The sequence below is a fragment of the Peromyscus maniculatus genome, chromosome 5 (assembly GCF_049852395.1).
Source record: "Peromyscus maniculatus bairdii isolate BWxNUB_F1_BW_parent chromosome 5, HU_Pman_BW_mat_3.1, whole genome shotgun sequence".
NCBI lineage: Eukaryota > Metazoa > Chordata > Mammalia > Rodentia > Cricetidae > Peromyscus > Peromyscus maniculatus.
The window spans coordinates 21,403,263-21,416,528 of NC_134856.1; the positions used below are offsets into that span (position 1 = coordinate 21,403,263).

General features: G+C 51.3%; 1 protein-coding gene across 3 annotated transcripts; it reads right to left on the reverse strand.

Annotated features, from left to right (window-relative positions):
* Positions 1-2,922: 2,922 nt before the first annotated feature.
* Misp3 (MISP family member 3) lies at positions 2,923-5,907 on the reverse strand. 3 transcript variants are annotated; one of them, XM_076571851.1, is made up of 3 exons: positions 4,892-5,907; positions 4,425-4,498; positions 2,923-4,181 (listed from the first exon to the last, which is right to left on the reverse strand). In XM_076571851.1, the coding sequence occupies exons 1-3, from the start codon at positions 5,433-5,435 to the stop codon at positions 4,107-4,109; spliced, it is 693 nt and encodes a 230-aa protein (XP_076427966.1). In that variant the 5' UTR covers positions 5,436-5,907; the 3' UTR covers positions 2,923-4,106. The 3 variants fall into 3 exon arrangements, with proteins under 3 accessions (XP_076427966.1, XP_076427967.1, XP_076427968.1); XM_076571852.1 differs by having other exon boundaries at positions 2,923-4,184; positions 4,892-5,906; XM_076571853.1 differs by lacking the exon at positions 4,425-4,498 and having other exon boundaries at positions 2,923-4,184; positions 4,892-5,435.
* Positions 5,908-13,266: the final 7,359 nt, after the last annotated feature.

The following is a 13,266-nucleotide window of genomic DNA, read 5'->3' on the forward strand; positions in this document are numbered from 1 at the left end:
ATGCAGACATACATGCAGGCAGAACACTCACATAGTTTTAATTTAAAAAATAAGGTGGACAGCTTCTGAGGAACATCCGAGGTTGACCTTTGGCCTCCACACACAGATGTGTGCACTCACATGAACTCAGACAGACACACCACACCCACCAAAGAGCAGCTTGTATTCCATTTGCCACCTTAGTGGCTCTCCACTGTCTTCCCATCAGTCCCGAGGTCACAGTCAAGCATTCGGCGATGTAGACTCTGGCAGGGTCCTTCTGGGGCTGACATCATATGGACCTTTCCCTTGTTTATCTGATGCCATTTCATTAGTCACTTGCTGTAAGCTGGAGGTCAGCCTGGTTAGCACAGTGAGACTCGGGGGCCAGAACCGACAAGTCAGAAATTTAAACCATAATGCTAGTATTTAATTTGTGTCAGCGTGTGTGTTATTGTGGACAGGCCATGGCATATGTGTGGTGGCTGGAAGAGAACTCTGGGTGTCAGCCCTAGTCTTCCGGCTTGTTTTACACAAGCTGTTGTGTGTGCAGACTAGCTGCCCTCAAGTTTCCAAGGATTCTCTTGTCTCTGCCCCTCACTTCCTAGTAAGGGCCTGCAGGACTTTGCATGCACCATGGCTTTTTATGTGGTTTCTGGGGATCTGAATTCAGATTATCAGGCGGGCATGATGAATGTTTTACCCACTGAGACACCTCCTCAGCCCCTCTATTATTTATATATTTTTTGAGACAGGGTATCATATAGCCAAACAGCCTCAAGCTCTCTATGTAGCTGAGGATGGCCTTGAACTTCTGATCTGTCTGCTCCGACCTCTGCAATTACAGTTTGCACCGAGGTTTATGTGTTGACGGGCAAGTACTTCACCTACTGAGCCGTATCCCCAGCCCTCCACACTTGCACGGTGTTTTGAGGGCCCACTTTTTCCAGTCCTCGCACTTCTAAGAAGCTGTTAAACTACCCTGACAGTATGTGAATTACACAGATACCGTTTTCTCAGACCGTGTAGAGTGTTTACCAGAACTGAGCACGGTTTGCAGTGTACCAGCCACTGGTCACTCCCACTTGCGGTTCTCCCTCTCCTGCAACAGGAGATCACTATGTAGACCAGGCTGACCTCGAACTCAGATCTGCCTGTCTCCAATTCCTAAGTTCTGAGTTTAAAGGCAAATGGCTGCATACCAGTCCCACTTGAATAATTTTAAGTTTTTTTAAAAACCTGGTATGATGACATAGGCCTTGAATCCTAACACTTAGGAAGCAGAAACAGGAAGATCACAGGTTCAAAGCCATCCTGATCCACATAGCCAGCCAGGGTTATATAGTGAGTCCCTATCTCAAAAGATTTTTAAAAGGGAAAGAGGTTCCTAAATAGTAAAAATCAGTAGTTTTGTTTTAGCTCAAACCCAGAGCCTTCTACTTGCCAGGCAAATGCTCAAGATTTGTTTTTTAATTAAAGAATATTTTTTTCCGAGACAGGGTTTCTCTGTGTAGCCCTGGCTGTCCTGGATCTCGCTCTGTAGACCAGGCTGGCCTCAAACTCACAGAGATCCACCTGGCTCTGCCTCCTGAGTGCTGGGATTAAAGGTATGTGCCACCACAGCCCAGCAAGGATTTTTTATTTTTAAAAATTATATATGTGGCCAGGCATGGTCGCACACACCTTTAATACCAGCACTCAGGAGGCAGAGGCAGGAAGATCTCTGTGAGTTCAAGGCCAGCCTGGTCTACATAGTTCTAGGACAGCTAGGACTATATAGAGGAGAGAGCCTGTCTTAAAATATGTGTGTGTGTGTGTGTGTGTGTGTGTGTGTGTGTGTGTGTGTGTGTGCATGAGTGTGTGTGGGCTCAGGCATGAAAGTGTGCCTGTGTATTCCAGGGTGCCAGAGGAGCCCAAAAGACAGGATCTGATTTTCTGGAGCTGGAGTTACAGGTGATTGTGTACCACTCAAAACTGTGTGCCGGGAAATAAACCTGGCTCCTCTGCATGCACAGCAAACATTTTTTTTTGGTTGGTTGGTTGGTTGTTTCTTTCTTTTTTTTTTTCTTTCTTTTTTTCTTTCTTTTTTTTTTTTTTTGGTTTTTCAAGACAGGAGTTTGCTGTGTAGCCCTGAGCTGTCCTGGAACTCACTCTGTAGACCAGGTTGGACTCAAACTCAGAAATCTGCCTGCCTCTGCCTCCCAAGTGCTGGGATTAAAGGCGTGCGCCACCACTGCCTGGCAGAGTAACAAAAACTCTTAACTTTAGAGCCAGCTCTCCAGTCCTGAGCTTTTCTCTTTTAGGAACAGTTCCAAGGCTGGAAAGATGGCTCTGTGGTTAAGAGGACCTTGCTCTCCTTGCAGAGGACCCAGGTTCAGTTCCCACCACCGGCCTCTGGTAGTTCATAACTGTAACTCCAGCTCTAGGGGATCCAACACCTCTCTAGACTCCAGGGGCATCTGTATATCTGCACTCTCACACACATACCTCTACAAACACACACACACACACACACACAATTAAAAATAAAATAAATCTTGTGGCTGGAGAGAGGGCCCAGAAATTAAGAGTATTTTTGGAGGACCAGGGTTCAGTTCCCAGCACTCACATGGTCCCTCACAACCATCAATAACTTTAGTTCCAGGGAATCTAGTGTCCTCTTCTTGCTTTTGCAGGCACTACACATAAGGCACGCGCGTGCGCACACGCACACACACACACACACACACACACACTATCAAAACACTTATACACACAACATAAATCAAAAAAATCTTTTAGGGCCGGGCGTGGTGGCGCACGCCTTTAATCCCAGCACTCGGGAGGCAGAGGCAGGCGGATCTTTGTGAGTTCGAGGCCAGCCTGGGCTACCAAGTGAGCTCCAGGAAAGGCGCAAAGCTACACAGAGAAACCCTGTCTCGAAAAAACAAAAAAAAAACAAAAAAAAAACAAAAAAAATCTTTTAAGAACTTTCAAGGTCATCCTTGACCACAGAGAGAATTTGAGGCCAATATGGGCCTTATGAAACCCTGGCTTTAGAAGAAGCAAGACAGGGTGGACGGAATACCAGGCGCTTGGCCCCTCATCAACACCATTGCTACTTTTCTTTATTTAAAATATATATATATATATATATCTTTACAGCCAGGTGGTGGTGGCACACACCTTTAATCCTAGCACTCAGGAGGCAGAAGCAGGTGGATCTCTGTGGGTTTGAGGCCAGCCTGGTCTACAGAGTGAGTTTCAGGACTGCCAAGGCTACAAAGAGAAACCCTGTCTCAAAAAAAGAAAGAAAGAAAGAAAGAAAGAAAGAAAGAAAGAAAGAAAGAAAGAAAGAAAGAAAGAAAGGCATCTTTATTTTAATTTATGTGTATATGTATGCCTTTTGTGTGAATGTATGCCATGTATGTTCAGGTGCTCCCGGAGGCCAGAAGAGGATGACTGATCCCCTGGAGCTGGAGTTACAAGCACTTATGGCCCTCCCATGTGGATGCTGGGAACTGAACTCAAGTCATTTACAAAGCAAGCACTCTTTACCCTGAATCGTCTCTCCAGCCCACCACTGGTACTTTTCACTATTGTTTATTTCCCTAGAGCAGGGACAATTGCACAGCACCTCTTTCTAGCAGCGCCCTGGGCACAGGACGCCTTTGGCACCAATAAAAGCTGAGATCTGGAAACCCAAAGTGGAGTCTATGGGCTGGTGCGCAACATTTTGCACTCGCACCACCAGGGGGCAGTAGGGCCCCGGCCTCCAGTCCCGGGTTAGCAGGCAGCCGGGAACAGAGACCTGAGCGCATTTCGAATTCCAACATTCCGATGCATCCTCTGGTGGCTTTCCTGGGAGTCCTTCACCCGCCCAGCTCCCGCTCCACCCAGACTAAGGAGGTTCCGGTAGAAAACAGCTTGCATTAAAACCCAGGAAGTGGGGGGAGGGGGGCTTTATTTTGTGTTTCACTCACAGGTTTTGCGGGTGGTTGTTAGTTTTCCAGTGAAGACTAAACAATTTTAATGGAGAAAGGTGGTTAATTCCATAGTCAGTATCAAGGATGGGCAGGATTTCAAGTTGCCATCGAAGAGAGCTGGCTCCTCCCTCTCCAGGCCTTCTGCTGATGCGGAGGGTAACTCTACCCTGGTTCTTTAAAGGGTTTGTCACTTCTGGACGAGGGTCCCAGCCTTCGCAGCCCTCGGGGTCTGCGCTCCTACTAGGGAAAAGAGAGAAAGGCCACCATCAGGGGCAAGAGCTATACCCAGGCGCGTGGGGGTGAAACGGTTTGTGCTCCAGGCCCCCAGCTCCTCTTCACTCTCCGGGTCACGTCTAAGACTTCGAGTTTGGGCTTGAGTGGCGCTCCAGGGGGACCAGAATGCACCTTTCCCTTCTCAGTGCCCAGGCGCTGCAGGGGCGGGTTGGGAGAGCGACAAGCTCTGGAAAGAGAGGCTCCTACCTTGTCCAGGCCGTTCTCCGAGGCCCGTCTCCGCGGGGGCCAGATCACCGCCAACTTTCCGTCTCCCCTGCTCGCTGTGGGGGAAGGGACGCTCAGCCGCGGCTGCCCCCCCCCCCGGGCGCTAGCTGGAGGATGGCCGCACCCCTTAAACACATACAGGTGTGCACCCCTCCCTCCCCGTGGAGGCCTCCACCCAGTTCTGGGGACCCAAGAACAGGAGTGAGGCAAACCCAGCATAGACAGGAGCCTGAAAACAATGGGGGACCCGAGAATGCCGGAAGCCAGCCAAGGTTCCAAGACAATGTGTGGTGGATCTGCTGGTGATCCTCACTCCAGGTGTGGGAGTGGAGAACAGAAGGTGACCCCCGAAGAATAGTTAAGGGTCCCGGGAGTCTGCAAGCCTACAGATGTAGGGCCACTGGAGGTGGAGACAGCGGGAGCTCTGGGACCCGGGGTGACGGGCTTACGGGTGAGGCTTGGCGCTGGCTCCTCGACCTCAGCGGCCCCGTAGATGCTGCGCCGCTGCAACTGCAGCTCCCGCTCGCGCTCGCGCACCTGGCGCACCTCCTGCTCCAGCAGTGACAGGGAAACAAGCGGCGGCGACTGCCCCAGCACCGGGCAGCCGTCCTGAACGGCGGGGTGGAGCCGGCCTCCCGCCTCCGGCCGCCGCTGCCAGCCCCCGCCGTCCTCCGCTGCTGCCTCAAAGAAGCGCTTGAGTTCGTCCAGCGGCTGCGGCCGCCGCCGGGCGCCGGGCTGCGGAGCCGCGGGGCTCGCCAGCGCCGCCTGCCTGTGAGCCTCGCGTTCGATGTCCCGTTGCATCTTCGCGCCGGCCCGAGCGCGCTCCAGGGCGCGCGGCAGTTGGGGGCCGGGGCCGGGCCGGCTGAGCACCGGCCTCACGCGCAACTCGATGAGTTCCTCGCCGGCACGGCCGGGACTCAGACCCCGGCTCCGGCGCAGGCTCTCCTCGCGCTCGCAGCTGCGGCGGATTTCGCGCTGGATGGGCGTCTCCATCAGCAGTTCCGCAGGCGCCCGGTGAGATGCCGCGGGCCTCGGTGGAAAACACCCCGGGAGGTGAGAGAGTCGAGAGAGGGACACTGCCCCAGTACCTCCGTTATCCGAGTGCCAGGCGGCCCAGCTAGGGACCGTCCAGGCTTTCTGTGTCCTGCTCAACTGGTACCTGCGGGACCTGGCTCTCTGGCTCCGAGGTCTTCAAGTCCTCCGCTCCAGAGGTTTCCAGGACCTCACTGCCTCCCCGGCAGCCCTCGGTGCCCTGGCTCTGCGGCTGCCGGAGCACGTAGCCCTAAGATTCAGGTGACCCCAGGACTCCGCTCTCGGGCGCGGAGGCCTGGATGTTCCGAGTTAGGCGCACTTTGAAAATTTCGGTTCTCGGGGCCGGGATTGAGATGCCCAGATGGGTAGGACGCGGTGACCTGCGCAGTACCTGTAGCTGCAGCCGCCGCCCGAGGTTCTAAGGCGTCGCCAGCACTCTTCTTTGACCCGCCTCTGGCCTCCAAGAACGTCCCCCGGGGGCAGGGCTGGGCACCGCCCCCCGCACCTGCCAGCGGGATTCGAGCGGCCCTGGGCCCGCCCCCAAGGCCGGGGCTCCTCCGCTGGACGCCGGATTCCCGCCACCTGCGCCCACGGGTTGATTGGAGGGACAGCTTCTTCGGAAAGGGCTTCCCTGAACTCCCTACCCAGGAGGTATGTGTCGCTCTCCCTCTGGGACCACGCTGACACTTTGGGGGTCTCATTTTCCATCACTGCCCGGAGCCCTGACCTCTAGTCGAGCGCCGCGCTGATCTCTGAACCACCACCTCCTTGCGGGGTGTTTCCCCGCTCGTCTTTCCCTGACTTCACCCGCGGCCAGCGACGCCCCCGTGGCAGCACGTAGATCGCGGCGCCACACAGCTCGGGTCCGGCCCAAGGGGCGCCCCGAGCCGCAGCACTTCGAGCTGCTGCTGCCCTGCCTTGCTCTTGCTCCGCTCTGCCAGGTTCGCAGCGGCGCTGCTGCTACTCTACGCCCTGGAGCAGCTTCCCTCCCTCCCTTCCAGAAAAGCTCGCATCAAGGCGTTGGCGGCCAAGTGTCCTGCTAGAAGGAGCGAGGATTGAGAGCAGAGACTCTACAGCGCTTCCCGGCCTCTGCCGAGCAATTTCGGCTGGAAGGCGGTCAGCTTGGGGGTAAGTTGCTGAGGAGGCCCAAGCTGGAGCAGGAGCCAACGGGCTAGCGGGAGAGACCTCTGTCTGGGGCCGATCTGTGTTCACCAGCAAGATCCATGCTCCAGAGTGCGGGCCAACCACTCCCAGGGAGATGTTCCACTCTCTTGTGGGATGCCGACTTTCAGTAAAACCGGCCCACCCACTCGAGTCATGCTATAGTAATCTGGAAGAAAGACAATTACCTAAAGAAAACAGAAAGAGGGGCTGGAGAGATGGCTCAGCGATTGAGAGCACTGACTGCTCTTCCAGAGGACCAGGTTCAATTCTCAGCACCCGCATGGCAGCTCACATCTGCCTGTAACTCCAGTTCCAGGGCTGTTGACACCCTCACACAGACATACATGCAGGCAAAACACCAATGAGCACAAAATAAAAATAAATTAAAAAAGAAAACAGAGGAGCCAGAGCGGCGGTGCGCACCTTTAATCCCAGTACTCACTCAGGAGGCAGAGGCAGGCGGGTCCCCATGAACTGGAGGCCAGCCCCCAGCCTGTTCTACATAGCAAGTTCCAGGTCACCTAGGGCTACTTCGAGATCTTGTTCCAATAAACAAACAAACAGGAAATAGAGGGCTACAAACCCCAACCATTTGATCACTTCTTTCTGTTTCTCTTGTTCTTGTTTTTGTTTTTCAAGACAGGGTTTCTCCATATAGTTTTGGTGCCTGTCCTGGGTCTTGCTCTGTAGCCGGCTGTTTCTCCTCTTATACCCAGCGTCAAATGCTGCCTTCTCTTAGGCTGGAGAGATGGCTGCTCCTCAGTTAAGAGGACTTGCTGCTCTTCCAGGTGGTTCATACTGATCTGGCCCCTCCCAGACACTGTCCCAACATGGTGCACAGAGATGCATGTAGACAAAACCCATAAAAATAAATAAATCTTTAAATAATAACAATAAGGCCTGGGATAATGGCTCAGTCTGCAAAGTGCCAATGGCCCATGTATAGGACTGGGGAACGCCAGAAGGATTCCTGGCACCCACCAGTGCCTAGTCTAGCTGCGTGGGTAAAACCCTGTCTCAAAACACAAGGTGGAAGCCAGGCATGGTGGCAAGTGTCTTTAGTCCCAGCACTTGGGAGACAAAGGCAGGAGGATCTCTGAGTTTGAGGCCAGCCTGGCTACAGAGAGAGTTCCAGGACAGCCAGGACTACACAGAGAAACCCTGTCTCAAAAAACAAACAAACAAAAACTAAAGTGGAGAATGATGAAAGAAGACTGTTCTTTAAAAAGGTTATTTTTATTTTATGTGCATTGGTGTTTTGCCTGCATGTGTGTCTGTGTGAGAGCGTCAGATCTTGGAGTTATAGACAGTTGTGAGCTACTATATGGGTGCTGGGAACTGAACCCAGATCCTCCAGAAGAGTAGTCAGTGTTCTTAACCACTGAGCCATCTCTCCAACCCCAAAGGGAGACTCTTAACATTGACCTTTGTCCTGTACCTAGTTAGGAACATGTGTGTATGTGTATGTGACACACACACATTTACCACACACACACACACACACACACACAAGGGACTGGGGACACGGCTCACCCAGAGTGCTTGTCTAGCACACACAAAGGCCTGGTTCCATCCCCAGCACTGCCATGGTGCTACCTACATGCCTGTACGACCAGCACTTGGAATAGCATAGGGAGGAGACTCCAAGTTGAAGCTTATCCTTGGCTCCTCAGTAAGTTTGAAGCCAGCCTGGGACACTGCTTTAACAAATACTTTTGACTCTGTGGGGCATGTTGTGCTTTATCTCTTTACCATGTGGATGTGGTCCCTCTAACGGGGCCCCATGATGCCCAAACAAACGAGCCTTCCTCATCAAAGGGCACCTGTGACTCTTACTTGGCAGCCCCGGTCACTTCCCTCTGCCCTTTCCACTTGGCTTCCTCTGACTCAGCCACTATTCCCTCCTCAGACTCTGGCTCCATCAAGGCCATCGGGTGGAGGAGAAGGCAAACAGGATAGGTCCCCTGTCATCCTCCCCCAAGCCCACTGACTACCTCTAGCTACACACCAAACTCTCCCTTGGAGAGGGACAGCAACTGCGTGTTGCTAACCCCGGCACTATGCTATATGAAAAGCGAGAGTGTGTAAACTCTTTTCGTTCAGCTCTTCAGTTACTCTTTCTTTTGTTTCAATTTAGTTTTAGAGATTTTTATGTGTATGTGTGTGTAAACGGAAGTTTCTGTCCCACCAGCAACTCCCAAATACCTGGCAGCCACTTCACAAATGACCACATGGAGGCTTATATGAATTATAAATGCTCGGCCAATAGCTCAGGCCTGTTACTAGCTAACTCCTAGACTTAAATTAACCCATAATTCTATTTAGGCTCTGCCACGTGGTGGTACATTTATTAGTATATTCATCTCCTGCTCCCTGTGTGTCTGGCTATGACTCCTGATTCCACCCTTTTCCTTCCCAGCATTCTTAGTTTGGTTGCCCTGACTATACTTTCTGCCTGGCTACTGGCCAATCAGCATTTTATTAAACCGATTTGAGTGACAAATCTTTTTTTTTCTTATTTATTTATACATATACAGTGTTCTGCCTGCATGTGTCCCTTAGGCCAAAAGAGGCATCATTTCTGATGGTTGTGGGCCACCATGTGGTTGCTGGGAATTGAACTCAGGACCTCTGGAAAAGCAGTCAGTGCTCTTAACCCCTGAGCCATCTCTCCAGCCCCTGAGGGACAAATCTTTACAATGTGCAAGAGGTTTATTCCACAGCATGTATGTGTGCATGCAGATTTATGCAAACGAGTGTTGATGCCCTTGGATCTCCTGTAACCAAAATTCAAGTACTTGTGAGCCACCTGGAATGGGTGCTGGAACCAAACTGGATCTTCTTAGGAGCAGTTTCCTTTTTAAAATTTATTTTATTTTTATTCATGTGTATGTGCACATATATGTAGGTGCCTAAGAAGGCCAGAAGAGGGCAGCAGATCCCCTGGAGCTGGAGTTCGAGGTGGTTGTATGTTGTCTGACATGGGTGCTGAGAATCAAGCTCCGGTTTTTTGCCAAAACAGTGAACACTCTTAACTACTGTGGAGTCTCTCTGAATGTTGCTCTTGTTCAGAGACAGGGCCTCACTGTGTAGGGCCTCACTGGTTGGCCTGAGACTCAAGATGTATACAGGCTGACCTTGAACTCACGGAGTTCAGCAGAAGCCTTCAGAGTGCTGGCATAAAGGTATCTGCTACCATATCCAGCTGTTTTTGTTTTGAAACAGAGAACCCCCATACTCCTGTCTCAGCCTCTAAAGCTCTGGGATATAGGCATTACCACCCAGACCAACAGTCAGAAGTCTCATCTTGCAAAATCTCAAATTCATGCTTTATTTATTTATTAAAAAATTTTTTTTTTGGTTTTTTGAGATGGGGGTCTCAATATGTGTCTCTGGCTGTCCAGAAATTCACCATGTAGATTAGGCTGGTCTCTAGCTCATAGAGATCCACCTGTCTCTGCCTTCCAAGTGCTGGGATTCAATGTGTGCAGCACCTCACTGGGCCAACCTCAGGCTTTAAACATCATTTCTCTAGTTTCTCCTGGGCCTGGCCTCCTACCCACAGCCTGCAGTGGGACAGACAGGTCAGAATGAGGACATACAAATTGAGTACCCCACACACATGGGGTGACTGTCTGCTCAGCTCTGGAGTCAGGCTGGTGAGGGAGCTCAGAAAGTTTATAAAGATGCTCGCCACCATGCATCATGCCTTGAGCTCCTTGAGAAAAGACTCCTCCATTCATCCTCGGACCTCCTCCTGCACTGTGGCGTGTGTGTGTGTGTGTGTGTGTGTGTGTGTGTGTGTGTGTGTGTGTGAAGAATTTTTTGGAGTGACACTATTCTTCGGGAGATAGGAGCAAACACTTATTCATCCCAGATAAGGAACCAAGGACAGACCAAAGTAAGGACACCACCCAAGTCCAACTTGGTGAAATCAATGAGTTTTATTAGGGTTACTTACAGGAGTGTGGGTGACAGTTACTTACAAAGACCACGGCATTACTGAGACCCCCTAACCCAGCAGTGGTGACAGCACACAAAAGCAGAGAACTTGGGTCACTGTACAGTCTGGTGACTGGAGTGTCTCAGGCAACTCCGTTCCTCTGAGGGTGTCTCTCCGCAGTTCTTACTGCTTATACACTGTTGGGGAAGGAGGGGCCAAGTACATGTGTTCAATTTCAGGGGCTTCCTGAAGCCTTTAAGGTGTGTACTTCCTGAGCGTAGGGAGCTTTCCTGCTGAGTGGAGTGTTTCACCTCCCAGTAGACCATCTGGCATCTTTTTTTTTTTTTTTCCGAGACAGTTTCTCTGTGTAGCTTTGGCACCTTTCCTGGAACTCACTCTGTAGCCCAGGCTAGCCTCAAACTCACAGAGATCCGCCTGCCTCTGCCTCCCGAGTGCTGGGATCAACGTATGTGCCACCACCGCCCGGCCCATCTGGCATCTTAACTAGCTATACAATGTTTAAAAAATAAAAAAAACCAGTCACCTTTAATCTCAGCACTTGGAGGCAGAGGCAGACAGATCTCTGTGAATTCAAGGCCAGCCTGGTCCCAGGACAGCCAGAGCTACATAATGAGACCCTGGGGGGTATAGCACTTTCCCGTGCAAGCGTGATGACCTGTGTTCAAATCTTCAGAACCCACTCTCTTAGTTACTTATCTATTGCCATGCCAGGACACTATAACCAAGGCAAGTTATAAAAGAAAGAACTTATGTGGGGCTTACAGTTTCAGAGGGTTAGTGCCCATGACCATCATGGCAGGGAGCATGGTATGTCACTAGGGCTGTAGCTGAACACTTACACCTTGAAACACAGCCAGAGGCAAAGAGTGAGAACTAATTGGGAATGGTGTGGGTTTGTGAAACCTCGAAATCCAGCCAGCGACATACCTCCTCCAAGGCCATACCTCCTAATCCTTCCCAAACAGTTCCACCAACTGGAGACCAAACATTCAAACAGATGAGCCTATGGGCCATTCTCATTCAAACCACCACAGTCACTGTTGCTAAAATTACCTCCCTTGGGGAGATATGAACATTACCCACCCCTTCCTCCTCTGTCCCAACAACAAGCTAAAGTGTGATTCCACCAGAATTCATACTAGGGAACTAATGAGTTTCTGAGACTTACGTACAGAGCAGTGGGTGGGGCTGTAGGCCTGCATCCAGCATGGATGACAGATGATGGCTTCCCAATGGCTATGTAGATGGAGCCCTGCCCCTTCATCCTTCCCCATCTATGTGCTCCAGCCCCTCCCACAGGCCCAGAGGCCACATGCAACCAGAGCAGAATTACATGAACTGGTTAGGAAGAGTAACCGGATATTCCGGTGAGGGTCCCATGACCCTCCCTAACTTCTTCCAAGTGGGAAAGTCCACAGTCAACAAGCCCAGCCGTCCCGGATGAACACCTGAGGGGTGGAAGTTTGGTTAGTAGGATAGTCCTGTATAACACCACACAGAGGTTGGTCATGGCAGTGCACATCTGTAGCCAGTCTTTCTTTGAACTGCCAGATCCCAAATAATGACACAGAGACTTCTTATTAAGTATGAAAGCTTGGCCTTAGCTTAGGCTTGTTCCCAACCAGCTCTTGGAACTTAAATTAACTCGTTTATATCATCTATGTCCCACCACGAGCCTTACCTCTCCTCAGTACAGTAGGTCTGATTCCTCCACATCTTGCTGGTGAATCCCTTGCCTCTCAGACTCTTCCCAGAGTTCCTCTCTCTCCATGGAAGTCCTACTGTTGTGCCTGCATCTTGAGACCCCCGAGCAAGACCACCACAGAGTCAATATCTGATGCAAAACACGCAGGGGTTTATTGATAATAAGCAAGCCTGGCTTGGTCCTCGTCCAACACTCAACACAGCAGGTGGAGGAGGACGACCCTGAGCTCTCAGGGTGAGGGGTTTTTAAAGGGAAAAACCATAAGCAGGGTGGTACAAGACTTTGCATCATATGATTGGGTGAGGGTGTGTAACCTTTGAATTTACTGGTTGGAGGTTACAATTATCATTTTGGGTAGGCCGGGACAAATCCCAGACTTTGTCCTTGAGCTGCCATGGGTACTGGCTGGCCTGGCACGTACTGACTTGGGGGCTGACTCAGTGGCCCATGCTCTGTCCTTGAGCTGCCATGGAGGCAGGCTGGCCTCACACGTTCACAATGACCCATGCACGTAGCCCTAAGTTGGTGAGGGGTCCCAGACAGTAAACAACTGGCTGAACCTTGAGCAGTCAGAGTATGTGCAGAAAGGGAGCTACTGCAAGGACTATGTCATGGCCCTGAAACTGCTGCTCAAGTCTCAGGAAACTGAAATTGAGGCCTGACCTCTGAGAGAAGACTGACAGCCTGCTATGGCGTCTGCTTGGTCCTTTTACCACCTAGCATCTCCTGCCTAGCTATTGGCCGTTCAGCTCTTTATTAAACCAATCAGAAGGTGCCATAGGCAGGTGAGGAAGGACAGAGACACATCTTCACACACTGTGATCAGATATCCCACAACACACATCTGCAATGGCAACATTGCTATGGTGAGGTGGAGGGAGTTCGAGGCCAACGAGTCTGGAGCACAGAGCAGCAAACGCAGTGACTGTATCTCCAACAAGAGAGCCAAAGACCCTCAA

Coding starts and splice junctions, on each gene's coding strand:
- Misp3 (XM_076571851.1), bottom strand. CDS start 5,435: ATGGAGACGCCCATCCAGCGCGAAATCCGCCGCAGCTGCGAGCGCGAG. Junction 4,499..4,891: donor GCCAGCGCCAAGCCTCACCC/GTAAGCCCGTCA, acceptor CTTCCCCCACAG/CGAGCAGGGGAGACGGAAAG. Junction 4,182..4,424: donor CGGAGAACGGCCTGGACAAG/GTAGGAGCCTCT, acceptor TTTCCCTAGTAG/GAGCGCAGACCCCGAGGGCT.